Genomic DNA, 24,594 nt, shown 5'->3' with positions numbered 1-24,594 from the left:
CCTTCTCCCCAACTCTAAAATTTCTGCTTCCTCTTCTCCCTCAAATCCATATTTGACATTTCCTACCCATAAAACTCCCAAAAAAACAAAGCAAACTTGAAAAAAACACGGTAGTTGTATTAGGCAATATTTTATATGCAAAATAATTTTATATGCAAAATAATTAACATTTTAATTAAAATAATTAACATTAAATAAAATAATTAACAATTACCGTGGCCTCAATGTCATCCACTATACAAACTTATTATTTTTGCATCATTTTTGCTACACTGTAAATATTTTGCTATCAGTTAACTTCCCCACTTCTCCTTCCAGATCCCAGTTATTTACTTCCCTGTTTTATTGTAACTGTCACTCTCCTAACTATGCTCTTGTTAATGTGGTTTGAGTTTTCTCTAACTTGCACACTTTGTTAAATGTAAATCGGTTTGATGTGATTTTGATCATGAAAGCCGGTATAGCAAAAATAATAAATAAATAAAATAACATTTATGCAAAGGTACTACATCATTACCACCAAATGTAGCCCGACTTGCAGTAAGGAACGAATCTGTGCCTATAACTCATCTGGGTTAAGTCTTTTCAATCAGGGTTTCAAATGTTTTAATTCAAAACCTCTTTTTTTTGTCTGTGGGTCTTGACTAGATTATAAACTCCAAGGTGCAGGAACTGTTTTTCTTGTATGTCTGTGAACACCTGCTAGTACTATACACATAATTTAAATGAAAGTTTAATCTCCAGTTTACATGTGCATCAAAGCATGTCTGCATGGATTCAAATCATGCCGAGTAAAAAACAAGTACTGTTGCAAACATAAGAATGCCATATTCTTATGCCATTCTAAAACAATGTTATATTCTCATGTTCTTATGCCATATTAAATTCTCCACTAAACCCATGAAATTTGAAAACCCGATCACTCACCAAAAATCACTAAGAATTAAACTTTGTCTCCCAATGGGAGCCTCAGGTAACCAAGGACACTTTCTGGTTACCAAGGACATGATGGCTGCTCCTAGTCAGCAGGTTCTCCCACAATGCTCTCTGGGAGCATGTGATACATAGGTCACGAAAGTCCTGCACTGTCATTGGTCACGCTTCGCCTAAGTACCCAACCCCCGAAACGGAGCAAGATAGTGTGAGTTTGGCATTTGCTTGTCCTCTGCGGTGTCTGCTTGTTTAGGGTCGGTGTTTGCGGGTCTTATGTTCGTGCCTAGCTCAGGCTTTTGAACGCATCGTCTGCAAGCAGCCGACCTGTCGCTGCAGTCTCTGGCATTTCTCCCTGATACCGGTCTGCAGTTATTGGTTGCTGCCGGTATTATTCAGCTCCTGGGGAGTTTTTTGCATGTATAAGTGCAGTCAGCAAGGTTGCTGACACGCTGTAGCATAGCTCTTGGACTCCTTGGAGGGCATGTAGGGTGAAAAGAAAGAAGGTATCCTAATTTTCCCCTAAAATACTTTAGAGTTTGGCCATTTATTAGGAGGGAAGTTAAAGTGGAGGGGCTCACCTCCTACATAGGTAGCTCTGATATTAACTTACAAGTGGATTAAAACAATTTAAAGTCGGTAGTTTTGTTATTTCATTTGCGAGGTTTAGCATGCAGGCGCCTATTTTCTGCAGAAACTGCCATTCAACATTCTTAAATGTTGTTGTTCAGCCACAGATACTGGTGTTTTAATTTTAAAAGAAAGCATCAGATAGTCTTCTAAATATTAATGTGTCTTTTTTTTGGGTCAATTAATTTGAAAGCTCAGGGAGGTCAGAGCACATTCTGCTGTCATCAAGCATTTTTAAAGTTGCCTTGCTTGTGATCACCAGCTGACTCTGTTTTTCCCTATATATATATAAATAATCTCTAAATGTCTAATGTTTTTATAACACATATATACATGTCCAAACCATGTGTAAATTTCATTCTGAAAACAGGACACGACATGAAATGTTTATACATTCCCTTGTACAATTTTGTTTGCTTTATCAAAAATCTTTTTTTGCTAGTCAATTTGCTTTAAACCTTTGATCTGGAATGGTTAACCATAACTAAAGGGAAGCAAACATGTTTTCCAGGGTAACTAATATATAACAAATTATCTTAGCTTTTTATTACCTTCTAAATGGACCATGAATTGTAGCAGGCTCACACCAATATATAGGGATTTTTAAATTGGAGGAACAACAAATTAATAAAACTCCTTCCAGGTAGTTAGGAGTTCATTTGTTTTGATATCTGTTTTTAATGAAGTCATCGAGACATTGACAGTATTCTTTTTATTAAATAAGCAAGGCTGGTATTTCTCTTTTTAACAGTTTAGGATCGTATGGCTATGTTGCAGAAAATTGGCAAACATGCAGTCCTACTCCTCCCCCCCTTCCAAAAAAAAAAACAACCTTCCTAAAACTGTGACGGTCTCAGAGTCTACATTAAAAAAGAAAACAGTGCCTGGTGCACAGTACCAACCCCTATGAACTCACAATTCAGAGCAAAACAAAGAGAGAAACCCACTCTCTGATTTATAGGACTTATGTCGCCAATTGGTTATTTGCTGAGCTAGAAATATTTTTTTTTACCATTGTGTCTGCTTTTTCCTCCAGATTTCTTTTCATTTGGCTCTCATCAGTGAGACCTCATGTAAGCATTTCCTCCTTTTCCATCTCCTATATAAAGATCAAGTACTGCCGGGACCATAGGAGAATAATAGTGAGTTAATACATTCATGGTGAGACCGCACCTTGAATACTGTATACAATTCTGGTCACCGCATCTCAAAAAAGATATAATTGCGATGGAGAAGGTACAGAGAAGGGCTACCAAAATGATAAGGGGAATGGAACAACTCCCCTATGAGGAAAGACTAAAGAGGTTAGGACTTTTCAGCTTGGAGAAGAGACGAATGAGGGGGGATATGATAGAGGTGTTTAAAATCATGAGAGGTCTAGAACGGGTAGATGTGAATCGGTTATTTACTCTTTCGGATAATAGAAAGACTAGGGGGCACTCCATGAAGTTAGCATGGGGCACATTTAAAACTAATCGGAGAAAGTTCTTTTTTACTCAACACACAATTAAACTCTGGAATTTGTTGCCAGAGAATGTGGTTAGTGCAGTTAGTATAGCTGTGTTTAAAAAAGGATTGGATAAGTTCTTGGAGAAGAAGTCCATTACCTGCTATTAAGTTCACTTAGACTAGAGAATAGCCACTGCCATTAGCAGTGGTTACATGGAATAGACTTAGTTTTTGGGTACTTGCCAGGTTCTTATGGCCTGGATTGGCCACTGTTGGAAACAGGATGCTGGGCTTGATGGACCCTTGGTCTGACCCAGTATGGCATTTTCTTATGTTCTTAATCTTTGGAATCTACCTTTTAGACTTTTATACAGGACTGTTTGACTGGTAGAAGCTCCTTCATTGCTTCTCATCTCTGTACCATTGTTTTATTATAGGCAAATAAGAGGTGGGTGAGAACTGCATAGATGAATGCTGTACCCCTGGCGTGTCATTTGATGTGAGAGTGCTCTAGTGGAAAAACTGATCTGATGGAAGAGGTATGAAACTTGTTTGTTCTTCCCTCCCATACTAGGGCCTCTTCTATGATTGTGAATAAGGAAATTCATAAAACAGACAAACAGCAGAATTGGTTTATGTTTCTTCTATGTTTTGATAAAGCCTTAGATTTTCTGTGTTGGACCTCTTGAAAGGATGCAGGAAACCTAGTATGGTATTTGTTTCTTATTAGTTTGTCTTGAGTTGGTTCATATGTCCGTTAAAAGGGACATATGTGTAGGGAACTCTGGGCCTGGCAGTGTTTTGCTTACTGTTCCTGAGATAAGAATCTTGGTCATTACTCAACAATGACATCTAGGGCTGATTCTTAAGGGAACCAGGGTGGGAGGATCTGTCTTAGTGATGTATGTTGGATGTTGAGAGTAGGTTGTATTTAAGGTGAAAAAAAATAGCTGTCCTGAATCACCTCACTTTTTTACCCTTATCTGTGCTATATCTTAGCAAAAAAATAAGGATCAAACAGATTTTGATTTAGTTGTAAACCAAAGGAGGTCGAGGAGATCACATACCACTTGAAAATGAAAAATAAATAGATTTTAGAGAGAGACTTTTTTTTTTAACCAGGCTTTGCAATTTCTCTTAAGATTTGGTGGTGATGTCTGATCAACTATGTATTTTTCTTTAAAACATTTTGTTTTTATTCATTTTTCATATAGAAAGAAAATCTTATTTGTGAGCATGTATAACAAATACACATCAATATTGATACATTGTTTTCTTTCTATATGAAAAATGAATAAAAACATGTTGACAAAAAAATATTTTGTACCATATCCGTACCTTAGGTGCCCTTCTGCAGCACTACTCTCTCTGCCTTTCATTTCACATTAATTTTGACCAGCTTAGGCCAGGTTTTAATTCTAGACCATTTTAGATGAAATTCCTACTGCACCCTGCCAGTTAGAAAATGTTTGTTAAGACTGATGTATTATTCTACAAGATGTATGTGATTTACCTGTGATCCAACTGATATAGGTTCCTCAGGGAACATTTGAAGATGAGCTGGAGTGGTGTATCCAACAACTCGAAACAGGTCTACTGCGGCTCAATCCAACCCCTAAACAAGGTACGGCCCGCACATTCTGAGCAAAATCTGCTTATATTCAACGTACATGCAATTGTTCTTCAAAGTCATTAATCTAATACAAGAATGCTCAGTCTTCCTACAAAGTCACTAGTAGGGGAGGAGTGGCCAGACCAGCGGGCTATAAACCAGGAGACCAGGGATCAAGTCCCACTGTCGCCCCTTGTGATCTTGGGCAAGTCACGTTACTCTCCATTGGCGACGTTTCGCTCTGAAGTCGCGGCGCTGGTTGCAGAAGTAAAAGTGGATGTCGCGGCAGTGGGCTACCACGTGGAGAAGGTGGTGAACAGGCAGCGGATCTTGCCGCTCACTAAAAGGAGGGGCAGGTTTTGGCGACTTCTGTTCAGGCCCTGGAGGACAAACTAGAGGACCTTGAAAACAGCTCCCGTAGGGCCAATTTGTTCTTTCGTGGTATACAGGAAGTACCTGAATATGCTGACTGTTTCAAAGCAGTGAGCAGCATCTGCATTTCCATATTAGAAACCGAAGAGGGTGTTGTACCTGATACTGAGATTAAATTGGATAGAGCGCGGGGTAACCTTCCCAGGGATATAGTGGCCTGCTTTCACAATTTTGCTATTAAAGAAAAAGTGGCTCGGATAGCCAGAAGAGTGGAGCAAGTTGTGTGGCATGGCCAGAAGGTTGACGTCTTCCAGGACCCGTCAGCGACTACTATTAAGAAGCGCAGGGAATTTCGTAGTGTCATCTCCACCTTGTGAAAATCCTGGATTAAATATTACTGGCTTTTTCCCTTTGGATTACAATTTTCTGTGCGGGGTAAGACCACCAAGGTGCAGACTGTTGTGGCCCTAGACTTTCTACGAGCTGAGGATGTCACTGAGTTAGAAGAGATTCTGGCTGCCCTCCTAGCATAAGAGGAAGGAGAAACAGACCCGCTGGCAGAGAGTTCCAGGTTTAGGCTGTCGTACCGGGAACAGCAAATGTGTGATGGGGACAGCCTGCTGGTTCCTGTTAGACAGCTGGAACTTTGCCTTCTTTTTCTTCTTTTTTGTTTGTTTGGGTGGGGGGGGGGGGGAGTGTGATGGTTTTGTGTGAGTTCCTCTCCAAATTCATATGGATTGCAGAATTATTTTTCTTTGCTTCTTTCCCTCTGATTGCTTTCTCTCCCTTATCTTCCTCAATACTCTTTCACTTCCCCCTTGGCATAGTTATCCTCTCTCCCTTCCCTTCCACTTTCTGATGTTCTCCTCCCAAATCCCATTCCCTTTTTCCTCCTCTCCAGAAGGGCACTTTCTATTTTCCCAGGCCTATTGGTAAGGCAGCAGCTGTGTTACAGCCACTAACATGACTGCCAGGAAGCATGAGTGGGATATAGACATAGTAGAGCCCAACCAATGGTACTATAATATTTATTATAACCTTGGTTTCCCTGTACGTACCCAGATCAGTTCAGACTCCTGGGTTTTGCCTCCCCTCCAGCAGATGGAGACAGAGAAGTTTTAACGGACTCCATCCTATACCCCTGAGGTGCCATCTAGAGTCTGTCAGTATTTTTCTGTCTTCAGCAGATGGTGGAGGTGCAAATCCTTTCAGTCTGGTTTACCTAGCTTGGTCTTTAGATTTTTGAATTAGCTATTAGTTGCTTAGGTTTTTTTATTCTTAGATCTTTATTCTAAGGCTTTTCAGCTACAAAAAATAAAGCATAAAATTAGAACTTACAATAGGTCAGCTCCATACAGAATTTTAGTCTTCGGTCTAGTCAGTAGTTGGTTGCTATCTCTGCTGATGTTGCTGTACTTTTTCTCTTATGCTCTTCACACACACACACACACATTATCATAGCCTTCTGTTGCATAGGCCACTTTGTGCATGCCAGACCAGAGTTTTTCTTATTTTTCCAATTAACAGCAGCCATTCTTTGATCCATTATTTGGCTGAGCTGGTTCAGTAGCTAGGTATCTTTTGCAGGAAACAGGGAGAGATGGCTCTGCAGGCATGTATGAGAGCACTATCTCTTGATTGAGAATACATCGTCCTTGAGTTAGTCATTAGCTAGTTAGCATTTTGGAGGAAATACCTTTTTGCAGATGGTTGTTAGATCTCCATGTTCCATGCCAAATGTTCTTGAAGCTGCTAGGCATAATGTCTTTTTTTTTTCTTTTGTGAGATAGCAATTTTGTTCATGATGATATTCAGAAGTGTGTTTTTTTTTCTTTGAATACTGGCACAAAGCAAGGGAATAGGCTGACCATCCTTAATTGACTGCACCTAATGTTAGTGCTTGATGTTCACCCAGCACTATGCTAACCCTAATAGTGGTAGCAGTGGCTTTTCGTAGGCTTTTGGGGCAGCAAGCATCGAGGCTGCAGATCCCTATGTAGACAAGAGGGAGGAAAGTAGCAGCTTCCTCGGCTGGAGAGAGGCAGCAGGCAGCTCCTCGAGCAGCTCGGAGGTTGATTAAGAAGGCACATGGTGCTCCCTCTAGTGGCCTGCTAGGAGGTGGCTGCTTAGATCTTATTACTAGCAACTTCCTTCCCCGCATGATAAAACCATTTAAGGTGGCTCACGGTTAGCGAGCTTGTATGTGGGATTCTTAAGAGCTGAATATAAATGCACTACAAAGATTAGCTAAAGAGTGACACTGGTGAGATTTTTGCCATTGTATAGGGAATAAAATGTTTAGACCAAAAAAAGAAAGGAGAACCATAACTGCCAGAGATCAAAGACCCAGGCAAGTTGGTATTTTGAGAAATGTAGGTTTTATAACTGCTTTGCATGCAGGTGAAGAAAATACTTCAGGTATAGTCACACTATGACCCCCCTCCTTAGGTTCTGATGAATCAGAAATACCTGTTTTAAGGGCCCTGCTGCGCATTTCTCTGCTAACCATCCTGGTTCTTGCTTATGTGTAGTGGAAGAAACACAGAGGATTCTCAGGGTGCTGCGGTCTCGCAAAGCTCCTTTTGTGAAGAAGCGTCAAGTGATGAGGCAAGTGTTTGGCGATTACCGCCTGAAGATATATAATGAGAGACAACAAACAGAGAAAGCAGGTAAGTGGGGTTGGAGGTAATACGGTACACCAGGGCCTGCAACTCCAGTCCTTCATGGTCACAAACTGGAACATTTATTTATTTAGCATTTTTCTATACCGACTTTCCAATAACAAAATTATTGATCAATTCGGTTTACATTTTAAACAATAACAACAATGACAAGTAAATGTCTTACAATGAACAGGTCGACTTAACTTGGATTAAGATATATGGGGGTAATAACATAATTAACATGAGCGGTGCCTAATATAGGCTAGAGGCTGGGTTTTAATGATAGACTGCATTTGAAATTTGAAATTTGCCAGGTACTTGTGACCTGGACTAGCTACTATCAGAAACAAGATGCTGAGCTCAATGGACTTTGATCTAATATACATAATGAATATTCATTGGATATATTTTCAAACTTTTGGTCAGAGTCAGGCTAATTGTGTCATTTGGTTATCCTGACAACCAGACCTCAAATGAAGTAGGTCTACTCCTTTGTAGAGAAGCTTGGAATAAGTACAAAGATGATAGTGTAATCAACCAGGACATTTTATGGAAAGCACTTGAGTCTTAGGAAACAGCTTTCAGATGGAAAGCATCAGCCTAGTCAATTGGCTGCTCTCCAAACTGTGTTGACATTATAATCATGGCAGCTGAATGCACTAATCTTAGGGTGTGCCCTGCACAAGTAGACTAGTGAAGCGGACTCGCACCAGAGTCCAATGACATTCTGTCTTTGGTACTCACGTCTAGAAGTAGTGGTGCAGTCCAGAAACCCAGAACCTGGTGCCTCTCTGCGCCCAATATGCCTCTGGGATTGTAACTTGTTGACAAAGCTGCTGCTCATATGGATTGCAGAATTAAATATTCTCGATGTAAGAAACAGTTACTTAGCTATAAACAGAATTACTTGCCTATAAATAAGATTTGTTATACTCTGCAGGAATTATTTTGAAGGGTAAGGCTTCGTTGTATCCAAGTTTTCTTATTGAAAGGCCTCTACAAAAAAAAAGTTCTCCAGTCAGCAGCTGGAGTTATTCCATGTTCTAGTGTGGATTTTTTTTAGCCTGAAGCTGAATAATGATGATTGCCTAGTTATACTTATCTAGGTATGAAAGCTGAATGGGCCTAGTAAAATCCAAAGTAAACACTTACTCAAACTACTTTGCCATGAGTCTTCACATTGTCTTTGTATAGTGCTCTACTGAAAATGTAATGTTTACCTTGTAGCTACTAAGGCCATGGCAGTGAAGATACAGGAACGCGACTCCAAGAATTCTGGAAGTATAGTTTATCGAAAGCATTCGAATGAAGCCTCGGAGACCACAGGGAACTGGTTTAGCCTTTCAGACAATAGCTTCAGATTCAATTTTATTCCTTGTGAAGCTGATCTAGAAGTGAAAAACCTTGGCCTGGAGGACCTACAAGCGGGAGGTGACCATGGCCAAGCATATACTGATAGACCCTCCCCCAAACCGAAGGACCTTGAAAGACCGATGGGCTTGCAGAACAAAATGCTTGCCTGCGCTGGTCCTGGCAGCCAAGGGTCAGAGTTCGCTTTCAATTTCCTCATCCCTGAGGAAGATAGTTCTACACCTTCTAGTGCCAAAGTCCTTGAAGTGGGAGATGCTACACGGGAAGTAGCATCACTCTTGTCTCCATATTTGAAACTAGACATCTCATCCGAGAGTACAGTGCCATCAGAAAATAGTGTTTCTCAGGACTTAAGGCGCACTGGAGAGGAGGGAAAACTCAGACAGTTATGCATGAAAGAAAAAGGGACTCTTCATTTTGAAAATGAAGCTAACAATAAGAAGACAGCTGACATGCCCAAGAAAAAGAAGAAGAAGAAGGAGAAGTCTCTGCAAAATAAGGCAGCAGAGAAATCTGAGGATAGTGAGAGGGTAAAAGTGGGATCCAGTGAGCATCCAGATAAAGAGGCCTCTGATCAGGACGAGGCATCTCGGGTACGTATGCAGTTGTCTTACCGTCTTCTCTTCGATCCTTCCTCGGACAAATCTCTATTAAGATTGTTGAGATGTAGCTAGCTTCTGCTTATAAAATAACAAAGCAGAATGGTTCCTTCTTTAGGCGAACAAATGTTTGATGGAAGCTTTCAAAACTGCTAAGGTTTTGTATTCCTCCCCTTCTGCTTTCTGAAGTATGGAAAATATTCGTTTATCATAGTGCTGAAGCTGACATTGCCTACATAGCCTCAAGTTTGTATCCTAAAGTATTTGTTGGCCTAATAAAGGATTCATCTCTACCCAATTACTTCTTATTTCCAGCAAATGTTGTTTTTGTTGGGCTAACATGCTATGCTTTTCAACTTCAAAAACAGCCTAGTTTTGCTTTGTCTAGAATTTTTCTGTCTCTCTGACTCGTGTCTTTGTGATGTAAATGTTTGCTTTCTTTCTTTCTTTCTTTCTTGTCTTGCCCATGCCATCCTGCTTGTGTGCAGCTACAGAGGGAAGTGGACTGGTGTGTGGAACAGCTGGAGTTTGGTTTGCAGAGACAGAAATCCACTCCAAAACAGGGTGAGTCATCAACAGAGCAAGCTTTTTAAAGAAAAAAAGAGGCATGGGGCAAAAATCAGATTTAACTACATGAGGAGAAGGAGAATCTAAAAGAACCTGTTTTAGTCTTCAAAGGGTATGGGGAATAGTGGAAAAAGAAGAGGATATTTTAAGGAAGCTGGGTTCGGCATACACTGGGAAAACTTTCTCCCAAGTTGGCTAAAGCGGTCAGTCTCAGTACTAGATTAAAAGGACCTACAAGCGGCGAGGTCTGGTTTTTTTTTTAACCTTTTTTGGGGAGTGAGGAGGGCATATGTTTTCTCCTCTCTCACCATGTCTGCAGGATCATCTGGGAGAATCTTGCTGGCTGAAGAATGGAAGGGAATCATTTTCCAAGGTTGAACCTTTCGGTACTGCTCCTAGAGCAGCAGTTTTCTTCCCATTTCGTAGGGCCCAAGTGCATCACGTCTGCCATACACCCATCTGCTGCCTCAGATAGCAGACTGGTACCTCATAGAAGAGACTAGGATTGGCTAGCTCCTAGTGCAGATAAGAGGCCTCACTTTGAAATCTAGGCTCTGGGCAGCTGCCTGTACATAGCCCAGTGATTAAACCAGGTGTGTAGGAAGACGTTTGGATGAACTGTGTGGCCATAGACAGGCAACCAAGGCATTGTGTTATAAATGCTAACTTTCTTCCATAGGTTCACCTACATCTGTGATGTCAATACACGGAATAAATAATTGTCATCCATTTGTGTATTGTATTGCATGGTGACTCAGATCTATGTATAATACTGAATAGCAGATGAAAAATGCAGTCACATGTTGGGCTGCAATTCCTCTGCAGAGTTTGTGTTATTGGGAGGTGCTTCATCGTTTGTTTTTGGTGTCTGTGATATCACTGCGATCCCTTAGTAGAATTAAGCTTGGTTTAAGTTATTTGTTTCTATTGTTATATGTAAAGCCATCCAACAATAGCTTTCTGCTAAAATCTAATGTATTCTTCCCTCTCTGAACAAGAATGTAGGAGTATATTGCATTATACAAAACTAGGCTTATCAATTTTCAGGATATGGAAGTTATCCTTTTAAGGTTATTTATTTATTTATTTATTTTTAGTTTTTATAAACCGACGTTCCTGTATAAAATACATATCACACTGGTGTACAGTGAAATAAAACTGTCGCCACGTGGGCGGCTTACATTATAACAAATAACATAAATAACATTAAGGCCTGCTCTACTATAGGCTGAACCTTGTAAGTGCTGCTTCTTGGTTAGGACAATTCTTAGTCATAGGGTGTATGCTTCCCCCACCCCCATCACCTCTGACGTGTTCAAAGCCTGAAAGCTGTCTCAATCCATGTGGTAGGCCTGGTGCAAGCAGTTTGAACATGTTCAGTATATGTGTGTTTTGGTTTTTTTTATATCTTCCTTGCTTCCTATCACCTCACGTCTTCAGTTGACGAAGCTCTCAAAGCCATTAAGATTTTAAAGAGCAAGAAGGCTGCTCTGGTGAAGAAACGTCAAATCATGCGAGGGATGTTTGGAGATTACAGGAAGAAAATGGAGGAGGAGAGACAGAAGCAGCTGCGGCTCATGCAAGCAGGTACACGAGCCAGGAAAGCATAGGTTATTGAGTCTGGTTTGGGGGTCTTTTGTATCCCTTCTGTGTAATCTGTGGGTTACATATAGCAAATGACGACAGATAAAGGAATTGACTCAATTTAGAACAGAAATTAGCTATGTTAAGAGCCAAAGTAAAAAGGGGTTACCATTAGAAGAGTCACCTCCACTATACAGCGTCCAGGAAATCTGTCCCCATTCGCACAGAGGATTAAAAAAAAAACAAAACCAGACGGGAATAAATGGGTTACAGTGGGCTCTGACATGACACCTCTCCCAAATGATACCAATACAAATGCATTTCCTGCATTTGAGAACAACAATGCTACAGAAATGGAAGCTGCAATGGTATCTAAAATGAGTGGCACCTAATGCACACACACAAACCCCAAAGGACCTGGAAAAAGAAAACGCTTCCTGCTAGCTGACTGTCTTTTAAAGGGATTATTAACTTGGAGACACACACAGGTAAAAACGCCTCCAAAGATCTTGGGCCATAAATGCAAACAGATTGTTTGGTGCAAGCAGAGAAGAAAGTAAGGTCTCTAAAATCCAGTATATGCAGTGGTGTGCAAAAATATGTTGGGAAGGATCTGACAAAAGCTAGAGAATGACAGGTATAACTAGAGGCATCGCAGAAAAGGCTGAATTAAAATAAGGCGCACGGGGTAATATAAAATGCACCTTCCAGCTCAGTAAGAAATATACGCTACCAAAGATAATGCTGGAAGCATCAGACAGTGAAATGCAGTGCCAGTGCGAGGGTATTATGCACCCTAGGTGAGCCTTCAGCTTTTGTACTGTCCCTCCCCCCCCCCCCCATTAACTTTCAGACCCAAAGGTTAACCCCTCCGCTCAGATTTACATAATTAAACTGAATCATGAAGATCCCGCCACCACCCCCGCTCTTCCCAGAACAGTCCTGGCATTTATGTGGGTAAATAGCAATTTACCTGGTAAAAGGGATCTTTGAAAATTGCCCACTCTGAAAGTTGTTCAAAGGGAAAGTACATTCATGGTTTCCCTCCGAGAACTGCAAAGCCTGCAGATAAAAAATACCCATGGACTGCACCAAAACATACAGTTTTGAAAATTACCCTCCTACTTTTAAATACTAAGCTTTGTTTTGTGAGTGCATGTATATGTATACATACATATGCACTAGGGTTGCCAACGTTTCTATGGAGAATGACCAAACACTCGAGGGGGGGGTGGCCGCAGCCTCCCCCTCCTTTCTGCCCTTTCAAATTGGGGCGGCCCCATCTCTCCAAGCTAAAGATAATTGGTTGTGCCGCACCTGCTGCTGCTTCGCTGTCGTCCTGTTCCATTCGTTTTAAGTGATTGCTGTGCTACGGCCTGTGCAGCAGGCACGGCCAAACTGTAAAGTTAGAAGCCCAGTAATATTACTATTCAGCTATGCTGCGGCCTGCGCAGGACTTGCTTAGACAGGGCAAGGGGATAGCGCGAAGCAGCAGCAAGGGTTAATTATCTTTAGTTTGGAGAGATGGGGGCCGCATCGCTGCTGCTTCATGCCTAAAAAGTGAAGCGGCAGGTCAGCTCCACAGCTATTGGAGAGACAGAGGAGGAGGAGAGTTTAACCAGAGGCAGGAAGGTGATCGGAGCACTACCAGGTTACCACCACTGATTTGTCCCTGGCCTTGCCTGACTGGACAGTGTACAAGAGGCTGGAAAACCGGGTTGTCCAATCCAAAACCAGGCAGTTGCTCGCCCTAATATGCACCCATAATACTTTCAGAAATCATGCCACAGTGTCTGATGAATGTGCCATTTGTGATTTTTGGGGATAGACTACAAAAAATTTCAAGAACATGCCATGCTGGATCAGACCAAGGTCTATTGAGTTCAGACTTCTGTCTGAGACAGTGGTCAGTCTGGGTTACATGTACACAGCAAATCCCCAAAAAGTAGATTTATTTCTTGTTACTTCTAGGAATAGCAATGGCTTGCACTAGTCTGACTAATAATGTTTTATAAACTTTTGCTCCAGGAACTTGTCCAAGCCTCTTTTAAATCCTGCTATCCTACTAGCCTTGTATATCCCTCTTTAGGCCTGTTTTGCAAGAAGCTAGAGCACCTGTTGTTGAAGGTGTGCTCCTCTATTCAGTCATCCATCTGCAGCAGAGGACCTGGAAGGAGAGCGGGAGGAGTAGTGAGTTTGTCACCATTGCTCTCCATTTTTGACTTTGCGACAGTTTGAGTGGGAGAGCAGAAGGAGCAACTGCCCCTCTGCCAGCCCCCTATCTCTTGGTGGGGAGCGGGAGGTGGCAGAAAGGGCAGGAGAGGTGCCTGGAGGGAAACGTACTGCTGTGCACTGCTTCAGGCAGCCACTTTTCAACTTGCTGTTCTCTTCTCTCCCACAACTGCAAGAGTCTGATTAGTTGGGCATCTGGATATTAAAGCCTGGATGTTAGGGAAAATGGTGGCTAGTTTCTCTATGAATGGTTAATTTTCCTTAATGTAATCTTTTCCCACTCCTCTACTGCCCATGGAGTAGAAGCATATCTGATCAATGCTTGTAGTCTCCCCTGAAGTACAGTGCTTTCCTAACATGTAGCCAGATGGACTCGGGACCAATGAGTTATGCTCCCCTGCCAGCAGATAGAGACAGAATCAGATTTCAAAGCTGATGTCACCCTACATACACCCCTGCAGTGACTACATCCCCCCACTATTTTCTGTCTCCAGCAGATGGTGGATGTACCTTTCCCTATGGGATTGCTGTACTTTTTGGAAGGAGAGACTCTACATTTAAAGTGGAGAAAAATATTGAGCCCCGCTCTCCTGCGGTGATATCTAAAGGTCCCTCCCCCAATCTAGTTCCCGGCATGGACTTTGCTGCTTAAGTAGCTGAAAGGCAGCAGGTGCAGGAAGCAGAGTGTGGCGGTGAAGGCCAAAGCCCTCTCCCCCCACAGCCAGAGACAGTCTCTGTACTCAGCTGGTAAGCACTGAGCCCAGGTAAGTTAAAAAAAAAAAAAAAAAAAAAAACCAAAACAAAAAAAACAGAGAGAGAAGACAGGATGATTTACCTCCCGATTCAGAGACATTTGGAGGGGTTTCGCTAAGACTTCCTCCGGTCTCCTAGCTCAGCACCATCGTTCCCGATCCCGTTGGGATAAGGGGAAGTGGTCTTCCAAGGGGGTTGAGTGGCCCCCAGTGGGCTAGGCCCCGCTTTAAGCTTGGTCGGCACACCGCGTGGTAGGCCACAGCGGTGCCATCTTGCACGCATCTTTGTGAGTGCCGTATTGCCTCCATAGAACATCAGTACGCACAGTGCATTGGATCCGTGCACGCACTGTGCGCATAATGTCATACGGAACCAGGAACGGCTGGGTGCACGGGCTGTGCATGTGCCTCATTGTGCCCTGCCTAGGCACTCGAAATCTGTGCGCATAAAAAAACATTTTAAGTGCGAGCCGATAAGATACACAGTTACCACCACCAATGGTGCTGGCAGCCAAGAAACATAAGCGCCTTTCTCTGTGCTGCTTGTCATATTAGGACTCCACAGTCTGACCTGGATTCCAACGTATGTCAGCACTATGAGGAAGCTCAAGGAGAATTGGCTTCTTCGGACTTTGCTTAACCCAGCTCCTCCCATTCAGAGGACGAGTTAGCCACAGCCTTAACTGGAAGTACCCCGGATCTGAATACTCCCTTGACTAGGTCATCCATGGGAGAGGGAAAATCAGTGGCTCCTACCCCAGTGCCTCCTGGGCTAGGGATGGGCCTGGCTGTCTTCTCTTGGATGGAATTTTTCCAGGGTCTACAAGCCTTCATACAGGTGCAGTCTACTACCTTGCTTCCCTCTGTCTGGGTGGAACCTCAGCCGGTAAGCCCTCCCTCTCCCAGTCCTATCGGCAGATCTCGAGGTATGCCTCCCATTACCAAGGGCAACCCTGGTAAGGACCTAGATGGCTCAGACGAAGAGGACGATCTGGACCCCTTGGAAGAAGGGGAAATTTCCCCCTGGTTTGGAACTGTATTGAACCATGTTGCTGGGCTTGGTTTCCCAGACCCTGAAAACGCTGGGAGTCCCTGGGACTGATTCTATGATAGAACCAAAGAAGAATCCCATTTTGATCTCCCTACGGAAAGCCTCTTGCTACTTTCCAGTACTGGAAGCCATCCAATGCCTCTGTATCGCTCCATGGTGAGACTGCATCTTGAATACTGTATACAATTCTGGTCGCCGCATCTCAAAAAAGATATAATTGCGATGGAGAAGGTACAGAGAAAGGCTACCAAAATGATAAGGGGAATGGAACAGCTCCCCTATGAGGAAAGACTAAAGAGGTTAGGACTTTTCAGCTTGGAGAAGACACGGCTGAGGGGGGATATGATAGAGATGTTTAAAATTATGAGAGGTCTAGAACGGGTAGATGTGAATCGGTTATTTACTCTTTCGAATAATAGACTAGGGGGCACTCCATGAAGTTAGCATGGGGCACATTTAAAACTAATCGGAGAAAGTTCTTTTTTACTCAACGCACAATTAAACTCTGGAATTTGTTGCCAGAGGATGTGGTTAGTGCAGTTAGTATAGCTGTGTTTAAAAAAAGGATTGGATAAGTTCTTGGAGGAGAAGTCCATTACCTGCTATTAAGTTCACTTAGAGAATAGCCACTGCCATTAGCAATGGTAACATGGACTAGACTTAGTTTTGGGTACTTGCCAGGTTCTTATGGCCTGGATTGGCCACTGTTGGAAACAGGATGCTGGGCTTGATGGACCCTTGGTCTGACCCAGTATGGCATTTTCTTATGTTCTTATGTAGAGTTGATTGACCTAGAATGGGATGCCCCAGAAGTAAGTTTTAAAGGGGACAAGCGTTAGAAGCTCTATACGCATTGGATCTGGCAGTGAGAGAGCATTTGCATTTCCCTAAAGTGGATGCGCTGGTCTGTACCATCTCTAAGCGAACAATTGTCCCAGTGGAAGGAGGGGCAACCTTAAAGGATGCACGCAAGAGATGGATGGAGTCCATCCTTAAACAAGCCTTTAACACAGTAGCAGTGACCTTGCAGATTGCTTCTTGTTGTGCCCTGGTAGCTCATTCGTGCCTACTCCTCTCTCCGGAGGTGGATGACTCGGGGGTGAATTCCAGAGTGGTTATGGAACCCGCCACTGCCTTTTTAGCGGACGCGGGTTCGGATGTAGTATGTACTTCGGCTAGAGGAGTGGCCTCAGTTGTGGCAGCCAGAAGACGGCTATGGCTGTGAAATTGGTCAACAGACACAACCTCCAAGGCCAATCTCACAAATATGCCCTTTAAAGGATCTCTCCTTTTCGGGAGCAAATTGGAAAAGCTGGCTAGTAAATGGGGCGAATCTCCAGTTCCCTGGCTACCAGTTACAGTGCCCCTCGCCTATGAGGGGCCGATCCAAGGGCTCCCAATTTTTTTGCCCCTACAGAAACTTGACATTTCAGAGGTCTTGGCCCTTTGGGAGGTCTCAGTCCTTTCGAGGTCGACAGTCCAAGAGAGGGGCAGGCTTGGGTTCAGGTTCGTCCGAACCCCCCAATGAAATTTTGCCAATCCACCCTTGGAACGAGAAGATAGGGAGTCTACTGTCCATCTTCTAGTGGGTTGAGATCACTTTGGAAAAATGGGTATTGGAAGTCATACGAGAAGGATATGTGCTGGAATTTCACAGCACTCCTCGGGACATATTCATGATGTCTCGTTGCCACTCCAAACACAAGAAGCAGGCAATGGAGATTATTCTTTTACAGCTCCTCAGGATGAGGGCTATAATTCTAGTACCTGCGTTCCAGGAAAATACGGGGGGGGGGGGGGGGGGGGCCATCTATTTCATCGTACCCAAGAAGGAAGGTTCTTTTTGCCCCATCCTGGATCTCAAGAGTGTCAACTAACATCTATGAGTGAATCATTTCCACATGGAAACAATTACGCTCCATGATCACCGTACAGTTGGAAGAGTTCTTAACCTCCCTGGACCTATCTGAGGCCTACTTACATATTCCAATCTCTCAAGAACACCAACGCTTCCTATGCTTTGTGGTACTGGGTCGCCATTATCAGTTCCAGGCACTGCCCTTTGGCCTAGCCACCATCCCCAGAATGTTTTCCAAGATTATGGTGGCTGTAGCAGCAGCATTGAGAAAAGAGGGGATCCTGGTACACCTGTACTTGGACGATTGGTCAATCAGGTCCAAATCCGTGGAAGAGAGTTTCCAGGTGACCAACAGGGTGATCTCCTTGCTTCAGGAACTTGGTTGGGTAGTAAACCTGAACAAGAGCAGTCTCAAACCTTCCAAGTCCTTGGAATATCTGGGAGTCTGGTTCAACACCAAGCAGATAGTCTTTCTTCCAACCATGTGGATAAAGAAGTTGATGTCCTGGGTGCATCAGTTGATGAGCACGATACACCCGACGGTATGGAGCTATCTCCAAGGTTCTCAGTTTGATGGTAGCAACCCTGGAAATGGTGCCCTGGGCGAGGGCACACATGCGACCACTTCAATACTCACTGCTATCACATTGGAACCCACAGTTTCAAGACTCTTCCATCTGCCACCACTTGCCGATGGACGTATGCTCTCGGCTGCAGTGGTGGCTGCAGGAAGCTCATCTGAGCAGGGGTGTGCCTCTGTCCTTACCAAACTGGCAGGTCCTCATGACAGACGCGAGCCTCCATGGCTGGGGAGCTCACTTCCAAGAACTGTCAGCTCAGGGACGTTGAACCGAAAAAGAGGCCCTCTGGAACATCAACTGCCTGGAAGCCCGGGCAGACAGTTTGGCATGTCTACAATTCAGCCACAAACTTCAGGTTCGAGCAATCTGCATGATATCTGACAATGCAATGATGGTAGCCTACATCAACCACCAGGATGGAACCAGGAGCCAGCAAGTGTCACAGGAGATAGACCTCCTTATGGAATGGGTGGAAATGCATCTACAGATGATTTCAGCCTCCCACATCGCAGGAAAAGACTACGTCAGAGCAGACTTTTTAAGCAGCGAGAGTCTGAATCCAGAGAGTGGATGTTGTCGGCCAAAGCCTTTCAACTATAGTAGATCGCTGTGGCCTCCCAAACATCGACCTGCTGGCTGCATCTCAATGCGAAGGTTCCTCGATTCTTCAGCCGCAGAAGAGATCAGGTGTCCCTGGGGATTGATGCTCTCATTCAGACCTGGCCTGAAGGAGAGTTGCTATATGCCTTCCCTCCATGGCCCCTGCTGGACAGGGTCATTCACAGAATCGAGCACCACAGGGGATTAGTCCTACTAGCAGCTCCAGATTGGCCCAGGTGTCTGTGGTATGTGAGATGTGAAGACTCCCCTGTGCCTCCCTATGCACAGGGACATGCTACAGTAGGGACTGGTCCTTCACAAGGATCCGACTCGACTCTGTTTTATGGTTTGGCCCTTGAGACGGCTTGCCTGATGAAGCAAGGATATTCTGCGGCAGTAAATGTCACCTTACTCCGCACTCGGAAGTTCTCTATGTCCCTAGCGTATGTGGGGTCTGGAGAGTGTTTGAGGCCTGGTGCAAGGAACTTGGTGTCCTCGCTCGGGTGGTGAAAATCCCACTTATTCTGGAGTTTTTGCAGGACTGCTTGAATAAAGGTTTGGCCCTTAACTTCTTGAAGGTACAGGTAGCAGCTTTCTCCTGTTTCAGGGGTGAGGTAAACAGAACCTCCCAGTCGGCTCATCTGGATGTGGCCCGTTTTCTGAAAGGGGTGAAGCACCTTCAGCCACCCCTACGGTGGCCGGTTCCCTTGTGGAATCTTAATCTAGTATTGGAATTTTTAGCAGGACCCTCCTTTCAGCTGCTGAGCAGTATTTCCTTGTGCCTACTAACCTTGAAGATGATGTTCCTGGTGGCTATATACTTGGCACGTCACATCTCTGAACTGCAGGCATTGTCGTGCCGTGAACCGTTCCTCCGGATGACTCCAGGAACTTTACAGCTTCATACTGTTCCATCCTTCTTGCCCAAGGTAGTCTCGGAGTTTCATTTGAATCAGTTCATTTCGTTGCCATCCTTAAATAAGCATAAGGATGTGGAGAAATATCATCTCCTCAGACGTTTGGATATTGAGAGACTTTTAGCGCTTTACCTGGAAGTCTCAGAATTGGTCCGAAAGATGGACCGCCTGTTTGTTCTTCATGGCAGAAGGGAACAGGGTGAACCAGCTTCGTGAGCTACCATAGCTCGCTGGATTAAGGAGGTGGTTCGGGAGCCTATGTGGAGGGTGGAAAGCCATTACCTTCTCAGTTGAGAGCTCATTCCACTAGGGCTCAGGCAGTCTCATGGGCGGAAGTTAGACTGCTGTCTCCTGTTGATATCTGCCAAGTGGCGATGTTGTCCTCCTTGTACACTTTCTCCAGGTTTTATCGCCTGGATGTACAGACCCGAGATTACTCAGCCTTTGCACGAGTGGTGTTGACCACACCACGAGCAACCTCCTGCCCCGATTGGGAGTAGCTTTTGTACTTCCCATTGGTCCTGAGTCCATCTGGCTACACGGTAGGAAATGGAGAAATTACTTACCTGATGATTTTGTTTTCTTAGTTTAGACAGATTGACTCAGCATCCCATCCTTGGCTGCCCAAGAATTGTGCCATGGGTCCTCGAATCCAAGAGATCATGGGTAAGTATCCATTCAGTCCCTAGATTTAAGGTACCTATATTCTTACTGAAGTTCAGTGTTTATGGTTGGTTGAGTACAGTTACGGTTATCCATTTTTAATCGTTTTATTCACAGCGGCTTTTGAAGAGAATACTGGAGGACTGAGGTCACTGCAGGGGTGTATGAAGGGTGACATCTGCTTTGAAATCTGACTCAGTCTCATCTGCTGGCAGGGGAGCATAACCCATTGGTCCTGAGTCCATCTGTCTACACTAAGGAAAACTAAATTATCAGGTAAGTAATTTCTCCATTTTGTAATGCTCCATTTTGCCTAACCATGCACAGTATGGAGATGCAAATGACTAACCAAGATGGAGCAGGAACTTGCCCAGCCTCTGGCAGCAGGAATCTCAGTGGTGTGACCCTTTAATTCAGTGGATACCAACTCTTTTACAACTTGTCTCTTTCCTTCTTTCAAGCTACAAAATGTGCTTGGGTGGCTGAGGTGAAGGACCCATCCCAAAGGAACAAAAGCCAGGTCTACAGGAAGAGTACATGGATTGCCCAGCAAGCAAGGCGCTCAGCAGGATCCAGTTCTCCTCTGGTGCAGTCAGTGAGCCCAGAAAACACCACAGGATCTCTGTTACCTCAGGACCACATTTTAGCCCTTGATACTCCTGGGCCAGAATCCTTCGTATTCACACATTCTGAGGAACAATTCTGCTTTAATTTTTTCTAGGAACTCCTAGATGGTACTTTTAATGGATGAAGGTGCTGTTTTGTAAAAGTATTTTGGAAGGGTGGAGAGGCGATGATGAATCCTGATTGATGAAGAGGGAATGAGTAAGAGTTAGTGTGCGCTGGTGTAAAGTGTAACAACGCTATCACATGCACCCCCTACTCCCCTCCCTCACCCACCAATCAGATTTGCTGCAAACTACAGCCTCTTGAATCTGACTGATAGAATCTCTTCCATCCCACCAAGAAGGATTCATTTTTGGCTAGGAAAGGATTTTCTTTTTGCTGCTTGATAGCGGAAAACATGATTGCTAGACTGTACCTGTTCTGTAGAGGGACACATAAGGAAACTTCAGGAATTGGACTTTTTGATGCTTCAGTGTTTTTTGTATGGGGAGGAGTGGCACAACTCTTTTGCAGACAATGGGATGTTGAGTGGTATGCCACTTCAGGGAATGGGCAAGGGCAAAAAAAAAAATGAATTTCCTAAAATTAAAGAGATCGACAACAGTAAAGTCCTATATTAATATTAGAACCATAAAAAGTGGCCAGTCATAATAGGCACTTCCAGTATAGTCAAACCTTCATTTGCCTTTTCAATAATCATCGGCCAATCAGGTGTATTTTGTATATATTTGTATATATTTTTTTTAGATTGCAGGTAAAATGTACTTATCTTGACAACACTTCTCTGACACGAAGCCGTGTTTTGAAGCCTGGATCAGGGGCAATATCTTGTGATTGAAAGTTGTCCACGCTCAATAGGCATTCTCATATGGAGGCTTCCGGTTTACGTTTTTGCGCCAAAGGTTCGGCGTCTTGGAGTAAAATATCTCCATATGAGAATGCCTTTTGAGCATGGACAACTTTCAATTACAAGATATTCCCCCTGATGCAGGCTTAGAAACACGGCTTCGTGTCAGAGAAGTGTTGTCAAGATAAGTACATTTTACCTGCAATCTAAAAAAAAAATATATACAAATAAATATACAAAATACACCTGATTGGCCAATGATTATTGAAAAGGCAAATGAAGGTTTGACTATACCAGAAGTGCCTATTATGACTGGCCACTTTTGATGGTTCTAATATTAATGTAGGACTTTCTTGTTGATATCTTTGAGGTGGTCCTATATTTACCCCTGTTTTGCTGAACATTCTCCAAAATTAAACCATTTTAGCTTTTTTTTTTTGCTTAAAAATAACTGACAAAAACATGAGTTTGGTGTATTTGAGAATTTTGAACCTTGCCCAAGGAACACTGCAGCAACTGGATCTGGGGCAGGTGAAGAAATGTCTCCTCCTAGGAGACTGCTGCAAAGCTTGCTGAGGCATTTGCAATATACATATTTTCATTATTTTGCATGTTTATCTTAGTGGGAACATAGTTACTATAATGATATAGTTTAGGCATTAGCAGCTAGATCTGTAAGAAATGTCCTTAACTCTAATTTAGTTGTAGCTTTACTTTAATGATAAAATTAAGGTAAAAGAATAGAGGTTTTGGAGTTGTTTTTTTCCCTAAATTAGTGATAATGGAAGAATTTGGCTTTGATGTATATGAAAAGGTTTATTCATTTTGATACTTGGAACTTTTGACAGCTCAGTAAATATAACTGTGCTGCCTTTTCTTTACTTCTAGTAAAATGGATCTCATGGAGAATGGATCTGATCTTGGGTCAGGCATTGATTCTGAGTCTTAGTTAAAGTTTCTTGAACCTAACCAGCAAGCCATCATACTTGCCACTGCCATAATATGCATGACCTATTGTATTTAAGGTAGTAAGAGATGCCAATTCTGTTAGACTGATGCATAAGAGATGCCAATACTAAGAGCGAGACCTTAGGATGATCATATCCGATGACCTTTGCAAAACAGTGTGAAAAGACAGTAGCTAAAACCAGAGGCAAGCTGGTGTGCATAGTGAAAAGTGAAAGGCATAACCAGGGTCCTCATTCTCCCCCAATGCTGCGGGAAGAGCTGCAAAATCCATATCTTCTCACGGATTTTGCTCTTCTCTGTAGAATTGTCATGGGAGACCGGGGCCATTAAATGTGGTCCACAAATGCCCAGGTGTGGAGAGGAGGCTGTCCTGCCTTGGGTTGTTACTTCTCTCACACCTTGCTGATGAGGCTGCAGGAAGAAGAGTAGAGCCAGTAGCAGCATTTTAGCCCACATTGTCATCTTCTGCCACTTGGGCCTGATTGCAGTTTACAATCATGTTAACACAGTTACGTAGCTGAAAACTGCGGTTGGGCCCGGGTGACAGAAGAGGACGGAGCCCAATGTGCTGCCTCTGCTGCTCTCCTTGTCCAGCTGCTGATCAACAGAGGGTGGGAGGAGTTAACACGCATTTGGTTGGGGGATAAGGCATGAGCAATTCTAGAGAAGGGGAGTTTGAGCAGAGAGGCTGAGCAGTAGGTTGAATAGAGGTAAGTGAAGAGATGGGGTGGGGGATGGGTGAGGGGAGGGCAGGGGTGAATGAGGGGATTTGGAAGGTGCAAGTATGGGAGGGAGAGTGAGGAGTTAATATGGCAGGAGGAGGGAAAGTGGCTATGGAATGGGGCAAGAGTGAATGAAGGGATCAGAGGGTGCAGGAAGAGGAAGAATAAATGAGGGGGATGGAAGCAGAGTGAATGAGGGGAGATGTGGGGGGAGGATGAAGAATGATGGCTTGGGCTCAAGTAAGTGAGGAGATCAGAGGAACTGTAGGGGTACGAGTGTGACAGAGGAGGAGATGTGGAACGAGTAATGTGATTAGAGGGATTGAATGAGGGGTAGAGAGGGGTCTGAAAGCAGGGATGCTTGTTGAGAGGAGGGATATGAGTGAATCCCTTCCTTTCCTGATCCTGGATCCTTTCCCCCAATCTAGGATACTTTCTTTTCCTCTCTTCCTTGATCCCCCGTACCTCTCTTCCACTCATTTCTTTTCCATCTGCTCCCTGATTCTCTTCTCCTCCTGCACCTCTGTTCATCCTCTGTCTCTACCCCTCCTGCTCAAAATGCCTTCTGCATTGTACTTTTCTGAGATCCCCCCCCTCTCTCTCTTCCCCCATCCCACAATTCTTCTTTTCTCTATCCCCTTCCTCTCTTCCATCACTAAGATCCCTTCCCCAAAAAAAGAGCCAAATAAATTAACTGGACACAGAAATATCAGAAACACTTTCTTAAAAATAAATAAATAAATTTCATATAGGCGTTGGAGAATTTTGAAAAATCTGCTACAGAGTTTATCTTTTGCCAAAGAATCTTGAAAAATTTGTCATAGGAACATAGAAATGACGGCAGAAGAAGACCAATCGGCCCATCCAGTCTGCCCAGCAAGCTTCACACTTCTTCCCTTTCATACTTATCTGTTACTCTTGGCTCTTAGCAACCCTTGGTTCTATTTCCCTTTCACCCCCACCATTAACGCAGAGAGCAGTGATGGAGCTGCATCCAA

At 43.6% G+C, this 24,594-nt stretch overlaps 1 protein-coding gene across 1 annotated transcript; it reads left to right on the top strand.

The window, feature by feature from the left end:
- Window positions 1-1,104: 1,104 nt before the first annotated feature.
- LOC115076106 lies at window positions 1,105-21,679 on the top strand. Its single transcript, XM_029577222.1, has 8 exons — window positions 1,105-1,141; window positions 2,597-2,702; window positions 4,543-4,633; window positions 7,525-7,662; window positions 8,884-9,620; window positions 10,115-10,190; window positions 11,634-11,780; window positions 20,893-21,679. Exons 4-8 carry the CDS (start codon window positions 7,596-7,598, stop codon window positions 21,150-21,152), a joined length of 1,287 nt encoding a protein of 428 aa, XP_029433082.1. The 5' UTR covers window positions 1,105-1,141; window positions 2,597-2,702; window positions 4,543-4,633; window positions 7,525-7,595; the 3' UTR covers window positions 21,153-21,679.
- The last annotated feature ends 2,915 nt before the right edge of the window (window positions 21,680-24,594 follow it).

The sequence above is a fragment of the Rhinatrema bivittatum genome, chromosome 14, assembly GCF_901001135.1.
Source record: "Rhinatrema bivittatum chromosome 14, aRhiBiv1.1, whole genome shotgun sequence".
Lineage (NCBI taxonomy): Eukaryota > Metazoa > Chordata > Amphibia > Gymnophiona > Rhinatrematidae > Rhinatrema > Rhinatrema bivittatum.
This window is presented reverse-complemented; position numbering and strand designations above follow the sequence as displayed.

Excerpts from the sequence above, each read along its gene's own strand:
- LOC115076106 (XM_029577222.1), top strand. The coding sequence starts at position 7,596 with ATGAGGCAAGTGTTTGGCGATTACCGCCTGAAGATATATAATGAGAGA. Across the intron at positions 9,621-10,114 it reads ATCAGGACGAGGCATCTCGG|CTACAGAGGGAAGTGGACTG; the intron begins GTACGTATGCAG and ends GCTTGTGTGCAG. Across the intron at positions 11,781-20,892 it reads GCTGCGGCTCATGCAAGCAG|CTACAAAATGTGCTTGGGTG; the intron begins GTACACGAGCCA and ends CCTTCTTTCAAG.